At 37.9% G+C, this 22,150-nt stretch overlaps 1 protein-coding gene across 2 annotated transcripts in view; it reads left to right on the top strand.

Annotated features, from left to right (window-relative positions):
• MDN1 (midasin AAA ATPase 1) overlaps nt 1-22,150 on the top strand; it is a 135,963-nt gene that overhangs the window by 65,213 nt on the left and 48,600 nt on the right. For both annotated transcript variants that reach the window (XM_019654999.1, XM_019654998.1), the window contains exons 39-59: nt 878-985; nt 1,343-1,531; nt 4,550-4,639; nt 4,749-5,012; nt 5,117-5,378; nt 6,515-6,674; nt 7,558-7,674; nt 8,573-8,781; nt 9,768-9,916; nt 10,197-10,408; nt 10,719-10,939; nt 11,835-11,948; nt 13,678-13,810; nt 15,328-15,446; nt 16,099-16,232; nt 18,969-19,126; nt 19,340-19,460; nt 19,793-20,003; nt 20,390-20,621; nt 20,946-21,072; nt 21,755-21,925. In XM_019654999.1, coding sequence (XP_019510544.1) covers nt 878-985; nt 1,343-1,531; nt 4,550-4,639; nt 4,749-5,012; nt 5,117-5,378; nt 6,515-6,674; nt 7,558-7,674; nt 8,573-8,781; nt 9,768-9,916; nt 10,197-10,408; nt 10,719-10,939; nt 11,835-11,948; nt 13,678-13,810; nt 15,328-15,446; nt 16,099-16,232; nt 18,969-19,126; nt 19,340-19,460; nt 19,793-20,003; nt 20,390-20,621; nt 20,946-21,072; nt 21,755-21,925 — 3,501 coding nt within the window. The remainder of the gene's footprint in view (nt 1-877; nt 986-1,342; nt 1,532-4,549; nt 4,640-4,748; nt 5,013-5,116; nt 5,379-6,514; nt 6,675-7,557; nt 7,675-8,572; nt 8,782-9,767; nt 9,917-10,196; nt 10,409-10,718; nt 10,940-11,834; nt 11,949-13,677; nt 13,811-15,327; nt 15,447-16,098; nt 16,233-18,968; nt 19,127-19,339; nt 19,461-19,792; nt 20,004-20,389; nt 20,622-20,945; nt 21,073-21,754; nt 21,926-22,150) is intronic.

Here is a 22,150-nt window from a genome sequence, read left to right as displayed (position 1 = left end):
TCTCCTGGCATGAATCCCTTTGTCTTAGGTCCCAGAGGACCTGGTGTATTATCAGTAAGGTCACCACCTACTGCAGGATTTTATTACTGTGCTCAAGATAAAGGCCAACATTTGACCTTTTCAAGTGTCTATGTGATCTATTAAAATGTTAAAAAAATTCTATAATTAGAATAATGTATTTTAATTAAAAGTGAGAAAGAAAAGAAAATTACCATGAAGAATTGAAAATCTTGTATTCTCCATACCAAAGTCAACCATTATTTACCTTTGGCGTATTTTCTTACTGGCTTTATTCACATTTGCTGAGGTGGGGGTTGAGGCGGGGGGAAAGAGAAAGAGCGAACACATGTACGCACTTGTTTTAACATCTATTTTTCCAAGTTTGCCTAATTCAGAGGTTAGGAATTGGCTGTAGATAGTTTTCTTTAATGTCCCTGTCCCTTGATAATTAAGAATTTGCTAAAGTATCTAACAATAGTTTATTATGAAAAACTTCAAACATATTGGAAAGTTCAACAAATATATAGTGAATGCTCATATGCCTACCATCGAGAATTTTGAGAGCATTTTACATAATACAGAGGACATTTTAAAAAAACAAATACACTTAAAAAAATAAATTGCATATATTTCATTTTCTTTAGTGGAGTGGTGGTAACAGAAACAATACCTTTGTTGCTCTATAAGTCAAAGATTTTATATGATTCTGTATCCTAAAAATGTAAGAAAAGTTTCTATAACTGCAAATTTGTGTGTGTATAACTGAGGTATTGTTACTTTGATGTCAAATGACAATTTTACATCACAAATGGTAGGCATTTTGGGTGTTTCATAGAGAAACTATAGCGTTTCTTCGTATTATATTTGGATTTTTTAGGTCTTTGTGGATCCCCTTACGGTGATTGATATGGAGTTCATCGCCAGTACTCTATTTCCAGCCATTGACAAAAACATTCTTAAGAAAATGGTTGCTTTCAACAACCAGGTAAGTACTTACTTGTACTGATTGTTCTTTATTTTCCTGGCTATAATAGAACCATTATTTTCTCAACATGGAACACTAAGAAATTACCACTCTCAGATAAATCACATAGAATTTTACAAGTTTATAGTGGAATGGGAGCTACTGATTTCAGGGTTACAGTAATTCAGTTCTATTGTGTGTATTTGTGTTAATGCTTACAGGGTATTCCTGGCATTTAGAAGTCTGGGTTGGGAACAGGAAACATCTGAATTAATTAATTTCTGCTTCAGATTATTTATGCATTTGTAGTACATTAATAGTACTTAATGCATGCCTAGCAGTGGGACATGTTTCCCAGTGAAGGTATTTTCTTTTTAGATGGATCATGAAGTGACTGTTGAGAAGAAATGGGGGCAAAAAGGAGGACCCTGGGAATTTAACCTCCGGGACCTTTTCCGCTGGTGTCAGTTGATGCTGGTTGACCAGTCCCCTGGATGTTATGATCCTGGTCAGCATGTGTTTTTGGTCTATGGTGAAAGAATGAGAACCAGGGAAGACAAAGAAAAGGTGAGTTTCACACTTGCTGTTTGTGTTTTTTTCCATCTGAAAGTTGCTTTCTTCCTAAGGGAGAGAAGGGGCATACTCACTAATAATACCAAACCCAGTAAAGCTGCTTGGAAATTTAGAAGTTAAAGGAAGAGACTAAACATTTACCTACCCCAGGGTCGCACAGTATAGAGTAGTTTACTTTGGAGGATGCACTTTGTTTATTTATCTGAATCCCCATGATTGCAAACTTTGCTAAAGCTATACTGCCTGCAGTAATAAAGAATTAGATTTCGGGCTGGCCAAGTGGCACATTGGTTAAGAGCTGGCTTGGGACGCCTGAGGGCCCCGGTTCGGATCCCACATATGAGGGCCAGTGACACTGCCCTCTACAGCTAAGATGCTGAACAACAGCTCAACCTGGAGCTGGGCTGCTGTGAGTCGCTGGAGACGGCGTAGGCTGCAGCCCCTGCTGCAGTGAGCTGCCATGGGATACAGTGTGTAGCCAGCAGCCAGCGTGAGCGGCCAGCAGCCGCAGTGAGCGGCCATCCAGAAGCCGGCGACTGATCTGCCTCTCCCGGGAAGAGCGCAATGATGGTGCCAACTTGGGCCAGTGAAGCAACGTCCTCCACAGCTAGAGTGAGGAACAAAAGGATAGCAACTTGTCTGTCCCCCTTCCCCCAATTCCCCAGCACTGTTCCCATCCCCTCAATTCCCCAGCAGTGTTCCATCCCCCCAATTCCCCAATAAAAATCTTAAAAAAAAAAAAAAGATTTAGATTTCCGTCCTCCTCCTAGGCCCAAAAGGGAGAAGCAGGAGACAGGTAGAAGAGGAGAGTTTAAGTGTCAAATTATAAAGTATTTGCTCTAGAAAATATAAGTAGATATAAGGAGAGGAAAATCTAAATGGAAGTAAAAATATCCCTTTGTAAATAGAAAATAACACTATTTTTATTACATAATAAAATGTAATAATGTGTGCATTTTGCTTTGTGGTATTTAAAGCCTGGTCTCACTGAATGCTTACAGCAGCTGCAGGTGGGAGGTGCTGTCATGACCTTTTAGATGAGGATCCAAGACTCAGAGTCATGGAGTCACACAGGTAGCAAGTGGCAGAGCCAGCCCTCAGCCCATACCTTTACATTTTGTCTGCTGTTCCTTCTACCCCATCACAGCTATTTAAAAACACATTGATTAATATACAGATCCGTGCATTAGAAGCAGTAAGTTCCTTGCTGAAATGTGAAGATAGGACCACCCCATAGCACATGTGGCTTTCGCACACCTTGCATTATGCTGCTGAGTGCTCATATCCCTTTTTATGTGGTCTTCAGAATCTAGTCAGATGTTAACCCATTTATTATGTGCAAGTGGCTGTCAGTCATTATATTAGGACAGAATGTTCAGCCAGTATTCATTTTACAACTTTATTGATATATAATTTATGTACGATAAGCTAGTATTTTAATTTCTTTATCCACTCACTAGTTATAGTGTATTAATTATGGCCAGACCCTGGCCAGTTGCTGGGTAATTGTTAGTCAGATGGTGCATCATTGTAGGCTGTGGAACGTTTCCATCACTCTTCCAATTCAGAGTTATTGTAATAGACTAACTAGGTGTTATCTGAGGAAGCAAACTTATTAGGAAAAATAATAATAGAAGGAGAAAGGCTATAAAAGCTAGAAGGGTTCGGATAAATTGAATCTGACTTTATAAAATTAAATAAACTAGCTAGATTTTAAAAGTATTTGTAATTTTAACTGTGGTAGACTTTCAGGGAGAGGAGGTTATATGCTTTAGAATGGATTATAAAGTCAGAAATCTCTTGAACTCGGGAGTACGTGACAAGAGCACTTTCTCCTGTGCTGCATTTTGACTCATAGTCAATGTTTGACATTGATTATGATTTTATTTTTTTCCTAAGGTTTCCCCAAACTTACTTATGTATGTATGTATATTGAGGTATAATTGGCATGTAACATGTTAGTTTCAGATGCACAACACAATGATTTGATATTTGTATACATTGTGAAACCATCCCCCGGTATGTCTAGTTAACATCTGTCACCTTACATAGGTACAAAAAATTTTTTCTCTTGTGATAAGAATTTTTAAGATCTACTCTTTTAGCAACTTTCAAATATGCAATCTGACTTCAGTCCAGGGTATAATTATGTGCCACTTTGCTAGAAACAAGCCACTTGGTGTAAATATTTTGGTTGGCTGGAATTCTCCTGTTGCTATGGGCTAAATTATTTTTTTTTACACTCCCTGTCTTTCACCCACCCCAACAACTCCTTTTAGATTTTTAAAAGAAATCCAAAAAAGAAATAAGGTTAACGGAAAGTTTCCTAACAGTATTCCTGCTAAGGAAGGGATAACAGAATGTAAATAACTAGAGAAATAACTTTCATTTTCATTTTACATAAATATTTAGAAGGATAACACAGTGTTTTCAGAGTCAGACCTTCTTAGATTTATAATCAGTTACTAACAATGAGCACATCATATAACTCTTGTGAATCCTTTTATCCACGTATAAAATAGAAGTAATGCCTACTTTGCAAAGCTATAAGGATCAGAAATCTATTAAAGCGCTGCTATGTTTGGCACATATAGGTACTCAAGAAATAGTCATTGTTCTTTATATTTGCTGTCCTCTTCTACCTTCTTTTTAAGTGGTACCTTGAATGATGAAAGCAAATTCCATTTTTCATCTCTAGGTTTACCATAGTATCCATGGCGTTATTTTAATTTTTGGTACATTCTCTCTGGAATCTCAAATAGTTTGAGATTATGTGACTGCTCTTTTCTTGAGCTCCAAATTGCTTTCATTCTGAAGAGTTAAATAAACATAATCTATCCCTTTTGTAAGAGAAAATTTAAAAAGATAAGGATATTGTGACTGGTGTTCTCTGTTCTCATAATGTTGTGATTCATATTGCTGTACATGTTTCCTGGAAGTGTTTATTCTATAAGGTTTGACTCAACTTGGTGAAGTGATTTGTGTTTTGCTTATATCATCTTCTTCCTTTAGGTCTTTGCTGTATTTAAGGATGTGTTTAGTTCAAATTCCAACCCATACACGGGAACCAGACTATTGCACATCACGCCCTATGATGTCCAGGTGAGGACACGAGCATAATCTTCTGTTCTTCTACATACAGTCTTCTGTGATTTCTTCTGCTCCCTCTACCAGGCGCACTTGTGAAATCTCACTGACATGTGTTTTTTAGCTGGGCTACTCAGTCCTTTCCCGTGGCAACTATGTTCCTGCCCCATCCCGCCGTCCCCTGTCACTCCTGCACCAGTCGTTACAGCCTCTGGAGTCAGTTATGAAGTGTGTGCAGATGAGTTGGATGGTCATCCTTGTGGGTCCAGCCTCTGTGGGAAAGACCAGCCTGGTCCAACTCCTGGCGCAGCTTACTGGCCACACACTAAAGATCATGGCTATGAACAGTGCAATGGATACCACGGAGCTCCTGGGTGGATTTGAGCAGGTGCGTGGTCTGCCTGATGGTCTTCTGTGTTGGTGATGACAGGTAGCAGTATGTTTGACTCTGGCTAACAGCTATGATGAATTCACGTGCTTTGGACCTTTCAGGTTGACCTTATGCGTCCTTGGTGGAAGCTTCTAGAGAAGGTGGAGAGCACTGTACAGGCACTGTTAAGAGACAGCCTCCTTATCAGTGCTGACGATGCAGCAGTGGTGCTGCGAGCCTGGAGTCATTTCCTGCTGACGTATACACCCAAGGGCCTTGGAGAAGCGGGTAAAGGTGTCACGGCAGAGATTGTCAGTAAGCTGGAAGCAGTATTACTGCTTTTGCAGCGACTGAACAATAAAATCAACTCATACTCCAAGGCAGGTATGTGTGTTTGGATGTGTGTATCAGATACTTACCATTGTCCATATAGTGTCCATTTACAGGTAATTTTTTTGTAAATGCAGTGCCCATAATTTTTATGAATTTAATGATTAACAATCAGAATTCGAAAGTCTTTGTCTTAGGAGTAAACTGAAGCTGATTCAAAGTATCCAGAATTGGTGATCCTAAACAAAGAGAGTAAATGGGTTTCTGAGCTTGATCGTTTATTTTATAAAACATCCGTAACCATCATAACCAGCTGTAATGATAAGTCACTTGTGTGTAAAGCTGGTCTTATTGTTTGTTGACCTTTTAAAAAGACTTAATAATTTCTCAAGAAATTGGGCATTTTAAAAAAAGAAGTTTAAATCGATAGTTAGGATGTGTGTATTATTAATTTTGTATAGAAAGTGGAAGATATTCCTCAGTTAACATGGAAACTCAATTTCTCTCATTTTGTTGTGCAGCTTTCCTCAGGTATCAGCCGTGTTGTCCAATGTCTGAAAGCAGTTGATTCATATATTTTGCTTAGCTTTCTAATGTTAATATTGGGAGGTTAAGCCTAAACCTTATTATTTCCTCATGCTAACAGCAGGAATCTAGTGTATTTTACCTTGTGATGTGAAAAAGGGTCATAAAACAATTTCTAACAAAAAAGAGCAATTGAAGGATTTCTAGGAATGGGCTGTATAAACTATAAAGCACTAGGTAAATAAATACCAGTTGTTACTATAATCCTGTGGTCATTATAAAGGAAGTCCCGTTTAATGACAGATTGTTTTGTGCCAACTAATAGCCCTTTCATTTGGTATAAATGTAGTAATAGGTGGGAGGTATTCTTCTGCCATTTGAGAAATTATAACAAAGATTGATTATTTACCTTTTCCATCACCCTCGAGTTAACTCTATCTAGCCATTAATTCAGAAAGCCCTTAAGAAGCATTTTCTGCCCCCAAACCAAATTGTATCTGTCTTGTTTAAACAAAAACTTTTTTTTCTATTTACTATGAAACTTCAAAAAATCAGGTCAGAAGTTTCCAGCTTTTTTTTTAATACACTCTTAGTTTTTTGTTTTTATTTGGGTTTGTTTTGATTGTCATGGTTTGAAATTAAGTGCCTTGGCTGTAACATTTCAGAGTTTGCCAAATTGGTGGAAGAGTTCCAAAGCTTTGGGTTGAAGCTTATGCAGTCATCCAGTGGCCGCAGCCATGGCACATTTGAATGGGTTGACAGCATGTTGGTTCAGGCCCTGAAGTCTGGAGATTGGCTTTTGATGGACAATGTCAACTTTTGCAAGTAAGGACCTTCTGCCTGATTATGAGTGAGCCTGACTAAAATTTGGGATGTGCTTGTTGTCAGAGTAGAAACCCAGGTGGAAGCTTGGGCATTTTTAATCCACGGTTCTTAACTGGAAACGCATCCTCAGCCATTTTCTGTAGACTTCTCCTGGTGACGAAATGGTAGTTGGTCATTAGACAGGTGCAAAATTTTAGTTCTTTTTGATAGTTTGAGCTGACGTGAAGACTAACAAAATTGGATTACATTTCTAGCCGTCTTTGGGTTAACCCTTAATGACCAGCTAGATGGTCCTTCTTAAACACATTGTGGACTGGTGACGTAGATTTGCATCTATATATTTAAATGCCCCATCCTCAATGTGCAGATTTTTGAAGTGGAAGGTCTGACACAGGGCATACATTTAGTAAATGTGCATCAGTGTGTATCACTTCCGATTCTAAAGTAAAGAAAGGCACCAGTATAAAATTACTTTAGTTACACAGCATAATAGAGGCTAGAGCAGGGCAGATGATGTGTTTTTATACCTGGAGCATCTTTCAGGATGTTTCAAATCAAAATCCAGTTACCTTTAAATGGATTTGATAATGTTGGGAAGGAGGAGGGGAGGGGAGGGGTAAAAAAAGAGTTACAGTTCCAGGAACTTGCTATCATTTTCTTTAAAATTTATTCAGCAACTATTTTGTTAATTTACTGTGTAATCTGATCTCTGGACTACGTGCCTTGGGAGTATAAAGCGGAATTGATGAGAAAAGAGATCTTGAAAGAGATCACAATTCTATATAGGGGAGTGATCTGTGTTGAAAGACATGGGTCAGGAGACCTGGGAGGCCTGGCAAGGCAGCACGTCATCCTGTCCGCCATTTGACTTCTGTCTGTGCAGCCCCTCAGTGCTGGATCGTTTGAATGCTTTGCTTGAACCTGGAGGCGTCCTCACTGTTAGTGAGAGAGGAATGATAGATGGATCCACACCCACCATAACACCACATCCCAATTTCAGGTAATTTATGCCTCTTAAGTCTCTGCCTAAGAATCTAATAGCCTCAATAGCAGAGGCAGACATTCAATAGGAACTTCTATATTCGTACACTCAATAAGTAGGTATGTTCACCCATTAATTGATTCAGTTTAACAAATATTGAGGCTCTGCTATTTGCCAGGCTCTGGGGGCACAGCAGTAAACAAGAGAAGCAAGATTCCTGCTGTGGGTTGGTGATGAAGGGTGGAAGCAGGGAGGCCAGTTACAAGCCTTTTGGAATAATTCAGGCAAAAGACAGTGATAGCTTATACTACGGTGGTGAGATGCGTGAGACTTGCCAGCGGAATTGTGTGTTGAGTAGAAGAGGAAGCAAGGATGACACCTAAGATTTTGGCTAGAATAATGGGGTGAACGGGGGTGCCGTTCATTGAAAAAGGGAAGATGTCAAAGGAACAGGTTTGGTGTGGAGAGAGGGTCAGTAGGGAATCACTTTAGGTTTGGAGATGTCACACAGCTAGATGGATATGTTACTAGACATCAAATTTATGAAGCTAATTGTTTCAGAAGAACCTAGTGCTTCCTTTTCTGCTCTCTGTAGGTGAGTCAGAATGGTGAGTTAGTACTGCCTGACTCTCTGAAAGTAAGAATTTTAAAGCTCTCAGATAACACCAAACGTGCATTGGATAGACAGTTCCGTTCCTACGGAAAGTCAGTTTAGAGAACTCTTTGCCGTATTAATGCATTTTGGAACTGGAAGACAGAATACAGATGAAAGTAGCAGACTTTGAATTAGTGGTGTCTCCTTTGAGAAGCTCTCTGAAGATGAGCTGTGTATGATTTGCCCTCACTTGTTGTTGCTGAGCTACACCATTGATTGCACTGGAAACTTTATTTTTCCTTTGAATTGCTATGTTACTAGACTTTTTCTCTCAATGGATCCTGTTCATGGAGAAATATCCCGAGCTATGAGGAACCGTGGACTTGAAATCTATATCTCAGGAGAAGGGGATAGAAGCATCCCAGATGAGCTGGATCTGAAAGTTCTGCTCCACAGCCTTGGGTTGGTGGGGGACAGTGTATGTGACACTCTCTTGACTCTACATAGAGAGACCCAAAGCACTGTTGTAGGTAAGGTGCTTGACTTCTAGGCCTCTGAATAATTTTATTCTTACAGAAATTCATGTGTTATTCCAGGAGTTCTTACATTTAGTGTACCTAGAAATAGAAATTACCAGGAAATAGAAATTACCACAAAAATGTAGATGTTCTGGTATCCTTCTTCCCCATAACAGATTGGTTTCAGCAGGTCTGGGTGAGGCCCAGGAATTTAGTGGTTTAAAGAAGCTCCCCAGATAATTCTGATGCATGCAATCAGAGGCCCATACTTTGAGGAATACTGGGTTAGCCACTGAGATTTGTGAAGTTTGTCCCTTAGATCTTCAGGGTCACCATTGAGTCTCTTAAAGGTAGAATAAAGAGAGAACTTGGAATTGTGTAGAACAGATAGGTGATACTTCTTCTAAATGTCCAATTGTATCAGCAAAGCTACAATAATCACAGTAGTAATAATAAGAAATGAAACTATTTATTTAATAACTACTATGTGTTAGGTACAATGTTGGTTGCTTATTTAGTTCTCACATTAGTTCTGCAAGACATATGTTTCCATTTTAAAGGTAAGGCTAAGAGAGGTTGAATAACTCATCAAAGCCAAATAGTAATGACAGCTGGAATTTGAAAGTAGGCCTGTTAGATTTCAAAGCCCATGGTCCTTTATGAGGCCATGGTCATTTTGCCATCTCCAGTGTGTGTCTACTTTAGATGAAGGATATACGTATATGAACAGGCTTTATCACACTTACAAATGAGTCACCTGGTCACTCCCCCACAATATACTGCCACAGAGAGCCGGGGAGGGAGGTGGCATAAGGGGGAAGTATGTGAATGTTCTCACAAGTCCATTGTGTGCTACTGAGACCCTAGAGTCCACTTAGAAGGTCTTCTAATATAAGTATCTGGGTGGATTTAAGTGGAACAAAGTTTGATGTGAAGGAAGAATTTAGGAGATTTTGCAGAATCTATTGCTCATAGATGGCAATATTTTTTCTTTATAGGTTCTCCAGCATCATCTGTTTCAACTCTAATTCAGACAGCCTCACTCATTGTGCAGTACCTACAGCGAGGGCTGGGTTTAGACAGAGCCTTTTCTGAAGCATGCTGCGAAGCATATGTCCGCTCCCAGCATTCACCAGCAAACCAGAAGGTACCATGAAATGTTTCACAAGCTTTCTAAGTTGAAACACTACATTATTTAGCACAAGGAATTTCTTTTTTATTGATGGTAATTTTAATGACCTAAGAGAGTGGACCATGGCATTTATTCCCTAATAGAGATCTGGTATCTAGATTTCCTTTCTGGAAAATAGGTTAAATATAAATATTACATCCTTGACACTTATCTATCATCAGAAAAAGTGGAATTTAGCTTATCATGTATATTTTTGGTAATAGCACGTACAACATGTGTTTTTATCTCCTACCAGCTTGTTCAGGCTTTACTGGAGAAACATGTTTCTTCTCTGCGAGCACATGAAACCTGGGGTAATGCCATTCTTGCCATGGGGCTGTGGCCAGATTCTCTCCCCTCAGCTCTTTTTGCTACTGAAGATTCTCACCTCTCTGTAGTACGAAGTGATGGGCAGATCTTAGCGTATTGCCTCAACAGGATGAGCATGAAAACCAGCAGCTGGGCAAGGTTAGTGGAGCCTTGAGTTTGTGTGTCTCCAGCATCTTGACTGTGTTGTTTGTTTTTGAGGGTAAAGGCCATGACTCAGCATATTTGACCAGAATATTATGTGGCCATTTGTTACTCAGCTGTCGTATTGTTCATTGTGATATTGCTCCCTACTTGTTAGTCATTCAGTATATGTTTTAATTGTCCTCTTTGTCGCCTTTTCCCCAATACCTCTCTGATCTATTATTTCTGAAGTTATTTTCCCAGTTCTTTGAAATATAAAATGAAAGTTTATTCTAGTACTGACTTTACCTATTCCAATAAATTTCAGGATTCAGCCTCTTACCTTGCCAGACCTAGAGAAAATTATGCAGTCCTCCAGCCCTGAGAGCTTAAAATTCAGTTCAGTTGAAGTGGATACTTTGTGGATTGATGAACCAGATGTTCTGGCCATGGCTGTTAAATTGCTCATAGAAAGAGCAACCAATCAAGATTGGATGCTCAGAGTTAAATGGCTTTATCATTTAGCCAAGAATATACCACAGGGGCTTGGTGAGTAGAAAAGCTTCATTTGTGTTGTGAATGAATTTACGTACACTTATCCTGTTTTAGTGCCTCAGCAGCTGTAATACTCTGTGAGTACACTGTTACAGTTGCATACGGGAGGTCTCATAGCTAGAAATTTGTGACCTAGCATTACTGTTTGTGTAGCTGTTAAAAAACGAATAGCTTAGATGTGACCAAAGAGAAACCCTTCCCCATTTGTAATCATTAGTATTTCAGGATCTGTCCACCTTTCTGTCAAATTCAAAAGGAAAATGTACTGTTATTGTTACTTTTTATTTTTTTTAACATCCTGCTGTTTGCACTACTGTGGCTGCACAACCATTCTATCTGGGAAAGGTGTTGCTTTTGATAAATTCATTTTCCCCTGAAAGTGCGTAAGGGACCTCTAAGTTGTCATGCTTAATTTCTTTGCACTTTTTTCATTCTAAAAGAGGAAAAAGAACAGTAGCATCATCACATGGGTTATAAAGTGCAGTACATAGAATTTGTTGGTAGAATTTGTTGCCTAAAGTAATTGAGTTTACATGAGCCTTTCTCTCCCATGAGAACTTGTTGATAAGCCAGTGAATGGGTATTTTATTGTGTGGTACATGTGATCTGTATAAAATGTAGAGAGAATTTGTTTAATTATTCTTATCTGCCTTATTCTTTATGACAGCTACAAGCCACAGGTCACTATAAAATGTAAATATAAATTATCTAAAATGAAATAAAATCTGAAACCCAGTTCCTTAGTTGCCCTGGCCACATTTGAAGTGCTAGCTAATATGTGACCAGTGGCTACTTTTGATAGAACAGCTATAGAACATTTCATCATTGCAGAAAGTTCGATTGATCAGCTTGCTTTAGATATTAACATTTGTTTCTCTTTCCTCCACAGAGTCAATACAAATTCATTTAGAAGCCAGTGCTGAATCTCTTAGGAAATTTTACTCAAATTCTCTCTCAGCTGGGGTCAGTAATGTCATCAAAATATTACAACCAAATATAACAGGTACTGCACCTCATTTGATTTCTTGTTCTCAGCAGTGTTTAAGAAACTTGTCCATTGAATTCATGGGAGAAACACCTGTCAGAGCTACCACTGTAACAAACAGTATTTTTTAGAAGACTGAGAGTGTCCAGATGCAGATTCTGCCTCCTTGTTCGAAACTATCCATTTATCCTTCAGTTTCGGAAGATGATGATGCGTAATGAAGTGGGAGAGCATGGGAGTTGGAAGTCAGGGCTCTTAGCCCAGCTCAGCTGCAAACGGGCTTGTTCATTTGAGGCCCATAATTTGTACTTGCTACCTGTGTTTGAAAAATAAGGGAATTGATTTTATTTCTCTGGGATCCCTTCAACTTATAACATTCTGTTATTTATTAGTACTATTAACAAAAAGGGCTTTGAACTGTAAAACTGTTTGGGAAACGATACAGAATTAATTGCTTCAGAAAACATAAAACCCTAATAAAAGTTATAAGCCCTTAAATACAAAGTTATAAAACCATAATGATAAAAGAAATAACCATCCAAGCTGCCTAATCAAATGAAGTATTCAAAATTTCTTTTTAATTAAGGATTGAGATAGCAGACTCATTTACTGGAACAGAAAATATAAAGTTGATTGAACATAAGTATTAAAGAGGAAAATAGGAAAATTTTCACAGAACCAGGTTTTTAATTTCCCATCCCCATCTTCATTTGATAGTAATCAAAATATACTATTAACCATTTAGTTTTAGAAAAAAAATATGCATGATGCTTTTGTGCAAAACCAATTACCTTACATATACAAAAGGTAATGAGGTGAATGGTTGGGAAGAAATCAGAGAGCAGAGAAAACTACTATAATAGTTAGGTTGGGGCCGAACTAAATCATGGCTTTCCATTCATGAAAGAATTTTGGTCTTCGGGAACACAGTTCTAGAGTCGAGTAGCAGGTTTCCTTTTTTAGCAGACACCACTTTGCCCTCTGAACATAGTAGGTCTTACTTTCATCTTTCTTAGTGTAGTTTTACTGGATGTTGTAATATAGGTTACCTCCTTGATGTACCTTGCTGTTCACAGGAGGCATTTGTTGCCCTACTGTATGGTGGATATCTTTAAAATTTGAAGTGCTCCGTTGACCCATCCTACCCAGCCACCTTCAAATTAATGTTCCCTCCGCTTTGTCTTTCTGCCCTCTGGCTCTCACAATCTCGGGGGCTTCTCAGAGGCTGATCACTGCTGCTTTACAGGAGAGGTACCAGGTATGAGCCAGAGGAGCTCAGTGAGGGGTCAGCAGCAGCCACATCCTCTGATTGTAAAGAAATGGCTTTTAAGCAAAATAATCTTGAGTTTTCTTATTGAAAATAAATAATGAGATATATTTATTTTCTGCCACGTAAGTTAGTTTTCTTGTGGCTAATGGCAACAGGTTGGATAATTAAGCTCATTTTCCAACCAATAGTGGGATTTGAGCAAGTGAACGCATTGGTTGGAATATTTATGTTCTAGGAAAGGTTACCTTTATAGCTTCCAGGGGAATGACTTTTCAGGACCAGTAGAAATTTTGCATTTAGAAAGAAGCATAAAACCTCACCTTTCTAGTATTGGGCTGAAACCAGCATTTCTCTGGGCCACCTCTTCCCCGTAGAACTGAATGTGATAAAAAAAAAACAATGAAAATCCTCAACAGAAATTTGCCAGGCAAGGAGTTTAACTCCAGATTCTATTTTTTTGTCTTGTTTTTAAACCAGATGAGTTTGTGATCCCTTTGGACCCTCGATGGAATATGCAGGCTTTGGACATCATTAGAAATTCAATGGACTTTGACCCACAAACGGACCAGTCTGAGCAACTCTTTTCCCTTTTAGAGTCTATTGCAAACAAGTAGGTGAAGCCTGCTGTTTTAGGCACTCTTTGCCTCATTGTACACGATGGCTTCACAGATTGTGTACCTTTTCTAAGACTGTCAAATACAGCTTGTGTGTGTTTAATCTTCTGAAACTAAGAGGTGGCGGGTTGGTTGGCATGATTGTCTTTCTCACCACCTCTCCTTCATACTGTTATTCTGACTGATGTTAAAATGCCTGTAATTTTTGCCAATTCTTAGTAATTGAATAGGGTGCTTTAAGAAATACACTAGCTTAGTATTAATGGTGGGATTTACTTTACAGTTAATCCTTTATCATAGGATAGTCATGTTTCTACTGTTTCCTAGATGTGATTCCCTGCAGCTCCTCCTGTTTTCACCTACTCAGTCTCTCACGTGTCATTTCCTCAGCTGTCTGTCCACATAATTTCCCATCGTCAGATGGCAGAAGCATATATAGCACCTCTATGCTTATGTACACACTCACATGTAAATTTACCTAATTGTTATATAAGCTGGTCTTTCCACCCTTTTTAAAAAAAAAAAAAAGATTTTATTGGGGAATTGGGGGAGGGGAACAGCGTTGGGGAATCAGGGAAGGGGAACAGACAAGTTGCTGTCCTTTTGTTCTTCAGTCTAGTTGTTGAGGACGTCACTTCACTGGCCCATGTTGGTATTATCATTGCGCTTTTCCCGGGCGAGGCAGATTGGTCACTGGCCACTGGATGGCCAATCATGGCGGCTCTTGGCAACTCATGCCGCCAGCCGCTCACGCCAGTGACCAGCCATTCATGGTAGCTTACGGCAGCCTCACTGCAGCCTACGCTGTCACCAGCGACTCACGGCAGCCCAGCTCCAGGTCAAGCTGTTGTTCACCATCTTAGCTGTAGGGGACGCAGCGTCACTGCCCTTCATGGGATCCAAACCTGGACCCTGCTACTCAGAGCTGGCGTCACAAGCCAGCTCTTAACCAATGCGCCACTCGGCCAGCCCTTTCCTCACTTTTTAATGTAGTGACCAGACTTTTCTTCTTAATTGACCATCAGTGTCATAAATTTTTAAACATAGTTTTGTAATTGAGATATAATTACAGAAAAGTACACTTAACTTTGATGCGTTTCACGAAGTGAACTCATGCATGTGTGATACATACTAGCACCTCAGAAATCCCCTGGTTTCTTCTCCCAGGAACTCCTCGTCTGCCTCTGCAGGTAACTTCTAACAACACCTATTAATTTTATGATGCCCAATTTTAAGAGTTCACAGTGAAGTTTGTCAGATCATGGCAAAGCCTCAGAGTGAGGCCTGGCAATCTACCTAGACACAGCTTTTTCCAGCCATCTGTCCTCTTCACCCAACTTAGTTATCACTTTCACCTTCCTTTCTCTAGTCCAGAATTTGCAGAGGCTGGAGACAAAGGGCAAGTTGAAGGAGATTGATGTACCAAGGGCTCTCAGGATTTAGTAGGTAGAGGAAGTGATTAAAAAACATTACTTAACCAATAACTTTTTTATGTTACTGAATCTTATTTCAGGACAATCATATATCTTGACCGTGACAAACGATTTTTTACTGAAGAAAAAATGATTTTTTCTGTTGGTGGCAAAAAGTTAAGAAATAGTGTTTTGAGAATGTCCTTTGAATTCCATAAAGGTAAGACTACTACCTTTCATGTTCTTCAGCTATGCATCTGATACTTTTTAGAGTAACCATATGCCATGTCAGTCCCATGTTAGGAAAGAAGACAGGGAGGCACAGAGATGCTCAATGTCACATCTCTAGCCAGCAGCAGAGCTAGAGCTCAAAATGTAGGCTTGTTGGCTGGAAAAATACATACTCATAAGCATTTAGTTATAGATTCTCCCTCCTATGTTTTCTTTAATTGGAATGATGCTTGTTGGAAAAAATTCAAGCTACATATAAACATAAAAATAGAAGTTTGACCTTACAGCTGCTACTGTTAATAGTACATTTGTTTGTATCCTCTCATATCTGTGCTCTCTATCCATTCAAATATACATACACTTAAGTTTTCATTTTGTATTTAAACAAACACTTGTTTAAAATATGCATAATTACTCTCTAATTTTTTTCATTAAGACATTATGAGCATCTATAGGTATACATGCCTGACCTACAGAATTTAATAATAATAGGCAAAGAATTCACTTTTGATTTGATCTTTCAAAACAGACTTTTGTCCTGGGGATAATATTAAGTTCCATTTTACAGTTGATTTTGAAAATGTCCAGAGATTAATTTAATTCTGATGGAATGTTCTTGTTTTATTTATGTCAACTCTAAGATCCAGAGAGCTATCATAGCCTGCCCCATGAAATTGTGGTCAATCTTGCTGCTTTTTTTGAACTTTGTGATGCATTAATCCTGCTGTGGGTACAGTCTTCCCAGGAAATGGTGTCTGATGCCAGTGTCAATGAGGTAATGAAAAATGTACCTGTTTTTATTTTAATTGACATCATTTGTCGTAGCACCAAGATTCTTAGGGGTGACACTAATTTCAGTATTATATGTCCAATATTACTTGAGAAATTTAATTGTTCTTAACAGTTTAAACTATATACATATTTTAAAGCTTTATGGGGTATAATTGACATAATAAATGGCATATATTTAAAGTGTACAACTTTATATGTATACACCTGTGAGACTATTACCACAACCAAGATAGTGAACATATATCCATTACCCTCAAACTTTTCCTCACGTTATTTTGTGTTCCCTTCCCCTCCATTGTCCCCAACCAGATATCCATTGATCTGCTTTCTGTTACTATAGATCAGTTGCATTTTCTATAAATAGAATTATGCAGTATACTTTTTTTTTGTCAAATGGCTTCTTTCAATCAAAATAGTTATTTTGAGATGCGCCCATATTGTTTTGTGTATCCAGAGTTCATCCTTTTATTGTCAGATAATATTCCATCAAATATATGTACTACAATTTATCTACATGTTAATCAACATTGGAATTTTAACAGATTTATTTTAATTCACATAAGCCTTCTCTGACATCATTGTTACATGGATTTAATTGAATTTTGAATCCAGATTATCCTAGTAATTCTAGTAAACTAGAGTAGCAGGTCTTAAACTCTTTGGTCTTAAGACACTTTCAATGTCTCAAAAGTTCCTAAAGACCCTAAAGAACTTTTGTTTATGTGGTTACATGTATTAGTATTTATTAAATTAGGGCGTAAATCTGAAAAAAATAGGAAAAATAGTTATTAGTCTGTTTAAAAACAATAGTAAATTCATTTTGTGTTAATATGAATAACATTTTTAATGAAAAACTTTTCCAAAACAAAAATTAATGACAAGAGTGGTACTGTTTACATTTCTGTAAGTCTCTTTAATTTCTGGCTTTACAGAAGAAAGCTGGATTCTCACATCTGCTTCTGCATTCAGTCCCTTGCAATATGTTGTTTGGGTTGAAGTTTGTAAAGAAAAACTGGCCTCTATTCATATCATTATGAGGTTGGAAAGAGGAGGGATATCTTAATAGTCATTTCATATAAATTGTGAACATTTTTCTTTGATATTATACCACAGTTTGACAAGTGATAGTTTTGTAAGGCTTAGTAGTAATGTGGAATGTGAAAAAAATGTCACTGAACTTATCATGCATTAGAACCCATTGGCCTAGCTTGCACTTCGGATGGACTTTTATCCTTGTGGGCATTTGTAGCTCATGTATTGGTAATGTGGAATAGTTCACTGAGTTATCAGATCTTTCAAATGCTGGCACATTTCATTCTTCACTCACACTCATGAAACATTACCACAAACCTTATCAGAAAAATCTTTCAGTATTGGGAAGTTGTCACAGTCTTCGTTTATCAAAGTTCCAGGTTTTGCTTAAAAGCTTGAATTTTATCACTGGCAACAAATACTCTGAATTGTTTTTATTGACCCAACAGATTAACTTCATTCATTTTCAATACAACGTTTATCAGAAACTCAGTCACAGGTTGTCTATCATCCTTTCTTTTTTCTTTTTTTCTTTTTCGGTACCATCAGTGCAAATGTCAGCAGTGCAAAAGGCAAATAATGTGATATTATTATGCAGGTAGCTTTCACTTAGTGGGATCTCTGAAAAGAATCACTAATCTTGAGACTACTTTGCTATAAAATACATTAGAAGAGTACTGTTAGAGACTCCAACTTACCTAATTTGCATTACAAAGCTACATACATGAAAACAGTTGATATTGACTGAAGGACAGATATAAAGACCAATGAAACAAAAAAGAGGATTCAGAAATAGACCTTCACATATATATAGTCAACTGATAGTTTTTGCATTGCCAGATGAGCAAAGGTAATTTAATGAGGGAAAAGAATCATTCCATAAATGGTGATGGAACAGCTAGATGTCCATATAATAAAGTTAAAAGGAGCCTTTGCCCCTACCTTACATTATAGAGAAAAGTCACCTCAAAAGGGAGCATAGCCTAAATATTAAAGCTAAAACTGTGAACTGGCTAAAAGACAACATAGGAGAAAATATCACCTGAGGATAGGCAAAGATTTTGGAGGATTCTTTATAAAATAAAATAAAAGTTGATAAGTTTCATCAAAATGAAAAACTTCTGTTCTTAATAGACGACTTTAAGAACATGAAAACACTGGGAGCAACTGTTTACAAATCATAGAAATTATATAAACTAATAAGACAGCCCAATTTTAAAAATGAGCAAGACAGTTTGAATAGAAGATATATAAATGCCCAGTAAGAACTTGAAAGTTGCAACATCATTAATTATCAAGGAAATGTAAATTAAAACCACAGTGAGGTGCCACCCACCAGAATGGCTAAAATTAAAATCACTAACAGTGGTAAGTATTGGCAAGGAAATCGAACAACTGGAATTTGCCTACACTGCTGGATGGAAGACAGAATAGTGCAGCTGCTTTGTAAGACAAGTTGGTGATTTCTTATAAAATTACATGTACACTTACCATAAGACTCAATAACTCCATTTTCTCTTAAGGTAATACCTCTGAACTTGACTGCCTTAATGTCCCCAAAAATATTCCAGCCGAATGCTAGACCTTTCATGTGTGTATGTTTAATATTGGTTAACAATTGAAGTCTGTGTTCTCTGTCTTTTACTGGGAGATGTCTGTGAGCCATTTTGGTTTACTTTGTTTTTAGATCTTGGATTCTCTGCAGTGGCGGGACCGGTTTTGGACTGTGGCTGACACAGTAAAACTGGATGCCCCAGGCCTGGCCCTGCTTGCCCTTCACTGGCACTGGGTTTTAAAACATTTGGTCCGTCAGATCCCTCGACTCCTAATGAACCATGAAGACAAGTAAGACTCAGAATAATAATGTCAATGTCTGCAGTATAGATGATGTAAAGAGAAGAGGGTTTAGAATTGAATTTGCTTCTTCTTGCTTTACTTTGGTTTATTCCCTTGGCGTATTGCTGAATGTAAATCAGATAGAAAATGTAAATGATGTCTTATTATCCAACATTTCCCCCTTTCTTACTTCCCCTCTGCCCCTTTTTTCCTTTTTTAAAGATACTACAAAGAGGTTCAGACCGTCTCAGAACATGTTCAGAATTGCTTGGGGAGCCCGACCGGTGGCTTCACTGGGATAAAGAAGTTGCAGAAGTTCCTGGGACGACCATTTCCTTTTAAGGTACACCTTGGAATCATGGCTTAAACACAAAGATTTGACCTCTTAAGTTCTGGAAAGTGGGGACTGCCATTCAACTGGATTCATTCTTGCCTGCAAAGCTTAACTTTTAAATGTTCAATAAATACTATTGCTGATTTGTTATATGTTATCATTTTACTATAAGTCTGTGTAGAGTTTTGACTTTATTACTGTAAAATCTGAGAACAATAGTAATAAATGTTTTCTAGAAGCATCACGGAAATATTTTAAATTTTTTCTCAGACATGAACAGGCTGTTAAAAAGAACCACATTTCTCCTCTGTAGTAGGCTTTCCTGGGTTTTGTTGTTTCAGGACAAGCTGGTGGTGGAGTGTTTTTCACAACTGAAAATCCTTAACAAAGCCCTAGCCATCAGAGAGCAGATGCCTACCCTTCAGGAGAGTGGATGGCAGGAAGACATTAGACGACTCCAAATGGTCGCTTCTGAATGGTCATTAAAGAAAAGCCTCCTTCAGGCCGGGGGGTTAGTCCTCAGAGCTAATATTCTGGAAGATGTCAAGACAGGTAATATACTCTGGAGTTTGGATTGCTGACAGATGCTCTTAAGAAGTTTTAAATTTTCCCTTAGATTTTCTTTTCTCTCTCTCTCTCTCTCTCTCTCTCTCTCTCTCTCTCACTCTCTCACTCTCTCACTCTCTCACTCACTCTCTCAGTACACTATGACTACCATTACTTAAGTGTCAGACATAGAGTTAAACTTTATATATATATTGTTTAATACTGTTGTTATAATTGTGCAGGTATTAATAACATCATTTCATAGATCCAAAACTCAAGCTCAGGGTAAACTGAACTTAGGTTAAGCTCACAATCACATAACTGGCTGTTGGGAATCTGAGCCCATACTGTTGACCACTATGCTATAATACCACCTGTGTCTTTTTGTCCAGATGAATTGAAGAATCTTGTGAATGCTCAGTGTTTAAAATTAAAAGCCAAAGGAATTTCACTTGGTTTTCTGGAGCAAAAGTCCAATGAAGCTTCCTCCCTGTCCCAGCCAGACTTCACCTCCTTAATCCAACTCACCAGGAGTGTTCAGTTATGGCCTGCAATGGAGTACCTGGCTGTGCTTTGGCAATACAAAGTGACAGCTGATTTTATGACGCTGGCTTGTCTGAGAAGGTGAGCCACTTTCCTCGGGGGAACGTAATTTCTTGTTAGATTACTCTGTGTGTTCTACACATGAAACAAAGCACAGACCTGTCTTGAGGGGAAACAGTTGCTGAAGCAAAGAGAGGTCAGTTGCCACTTTGAAAAGCCAAGAACTTCTTGAAGATTCTTTGTGTGACTCCACCTTTAATAATTACTGGGTATTTTTTCCAGTAGAATTGATTGCTCATTTTTAAATAAATGTACTCTAGGTCTGTGTTTCGTATTCTTGTACATAGCAGTTTTCTAGCCGTTTGTTTCTAGTCCACCCTCTCTCCCTCTTTATTTTTGGAACAGGTCCAGCAAAAATTGGCAACTCCAGATAGAAGAGGAAATAAGCCATCACATCACATTTTGTCTTAAGCATACACCAGTTGCTCCTCAGGAATTTCAAGGCCTTTGGTCTTTGCTGCACCATCAGAAGGTAAAAACCACAATCAAAAAGTGAAACAAACCTCCTTTACATGACAGCCAGTTAGATTTCCTATGGCAGACTGGTTGTGGAACATTATATTTATTTAATCTCAAAATTACATGTTGTAAACTTCAGTGTTACCTGAATTAACTTTCAAAAGGGAGAATTTTAAATGTTCTTTTGCAGTAATTACCTGGATATTTTTCAGTTCTTTATCACAGAATCATTCTATTCGGTTTCCAGTTAAATTAGGCTAAAATATTTGCTTATTTTTATTTTGTTTGCTCAAAAATATATTGTGTGAGTGTTTTTATTTTACTTTACCCTCAACAATAACTGTTGAATGTGAATACTGGTAAACTGTAGTTAATACAACTTCATTAGTTACAACTTTAATTTTTTTATAATATTCATTTATCTATCTTGCTGACATTATAATTGTATAACTTATTTTGCTTATATTTTCTCATACAACCTTATAAAAGCTGATCTCTTCTTTGTTTTATGAAATTTTAATCAGGATAAGTGACTTTACCAAGATGACCAGGATGGCAGAAAATCAGGAATGTTAGAATTAAGATCTTTAAACCCATGTTAGTTATAGATGGGCCTTACAACACAGAGACCTCATAAATTGATTTATAGAATCTCTCTCAGATAGTGTCTTACCTAATTATTCCTTTATCTCTAGGTGTCTACTGAAGAAATGATCTCTTTGTGGGCCGACTTCCTTAATTCCACATTTACGTCTTTCTGGAGCAGTACTGTGACCACAGATCCAGAGTACTGGCTCACATGGAGCTCCCTCCCTGGTGCGCAGCAGAGGGAGAGGCCCAAGTCCCTTTTGGACTCCACGTTGAAGGTTTGTTGACCTGAAGTCCTAAAAATGTTAGTGGGAAAGATTTCACAAAAGATCTAGCAATAAACATGTATTCCTAGGGTAAAGCAGTGACTAAGTAAGTAATTGTAATACTTTATTTTCTGTAGGATGTTAATAAGTATAGTTTCAAAAGAGGTATTCTGTCTTAAATGATTTGGGAAACTGAATTAAAGTGAAAAAAGTTTCCTTTAAAAGTCTTTTGTTTTT

The sequence above is a fragment of the Hipposideros armiger genome, unplaced genomic scaffold, assembly GCF_001890085.2.
Source record: "Hipposideros armiger isolate ML-2016 unplaced genomic scaffold, ASM189008v1 scaffold_234, whole genome shotgun sequence".
NCBI classification, from domain to species: domain Eukaryota; kingdom Metazoa; phylum Chordata; class Mammalia; order Chiroptera; family Hipposideridae; genus Hipposideros; species Hipposideros armiger.
This window is presented reverse-complemented; position numbering and strand designations above follow the sequence as displayed.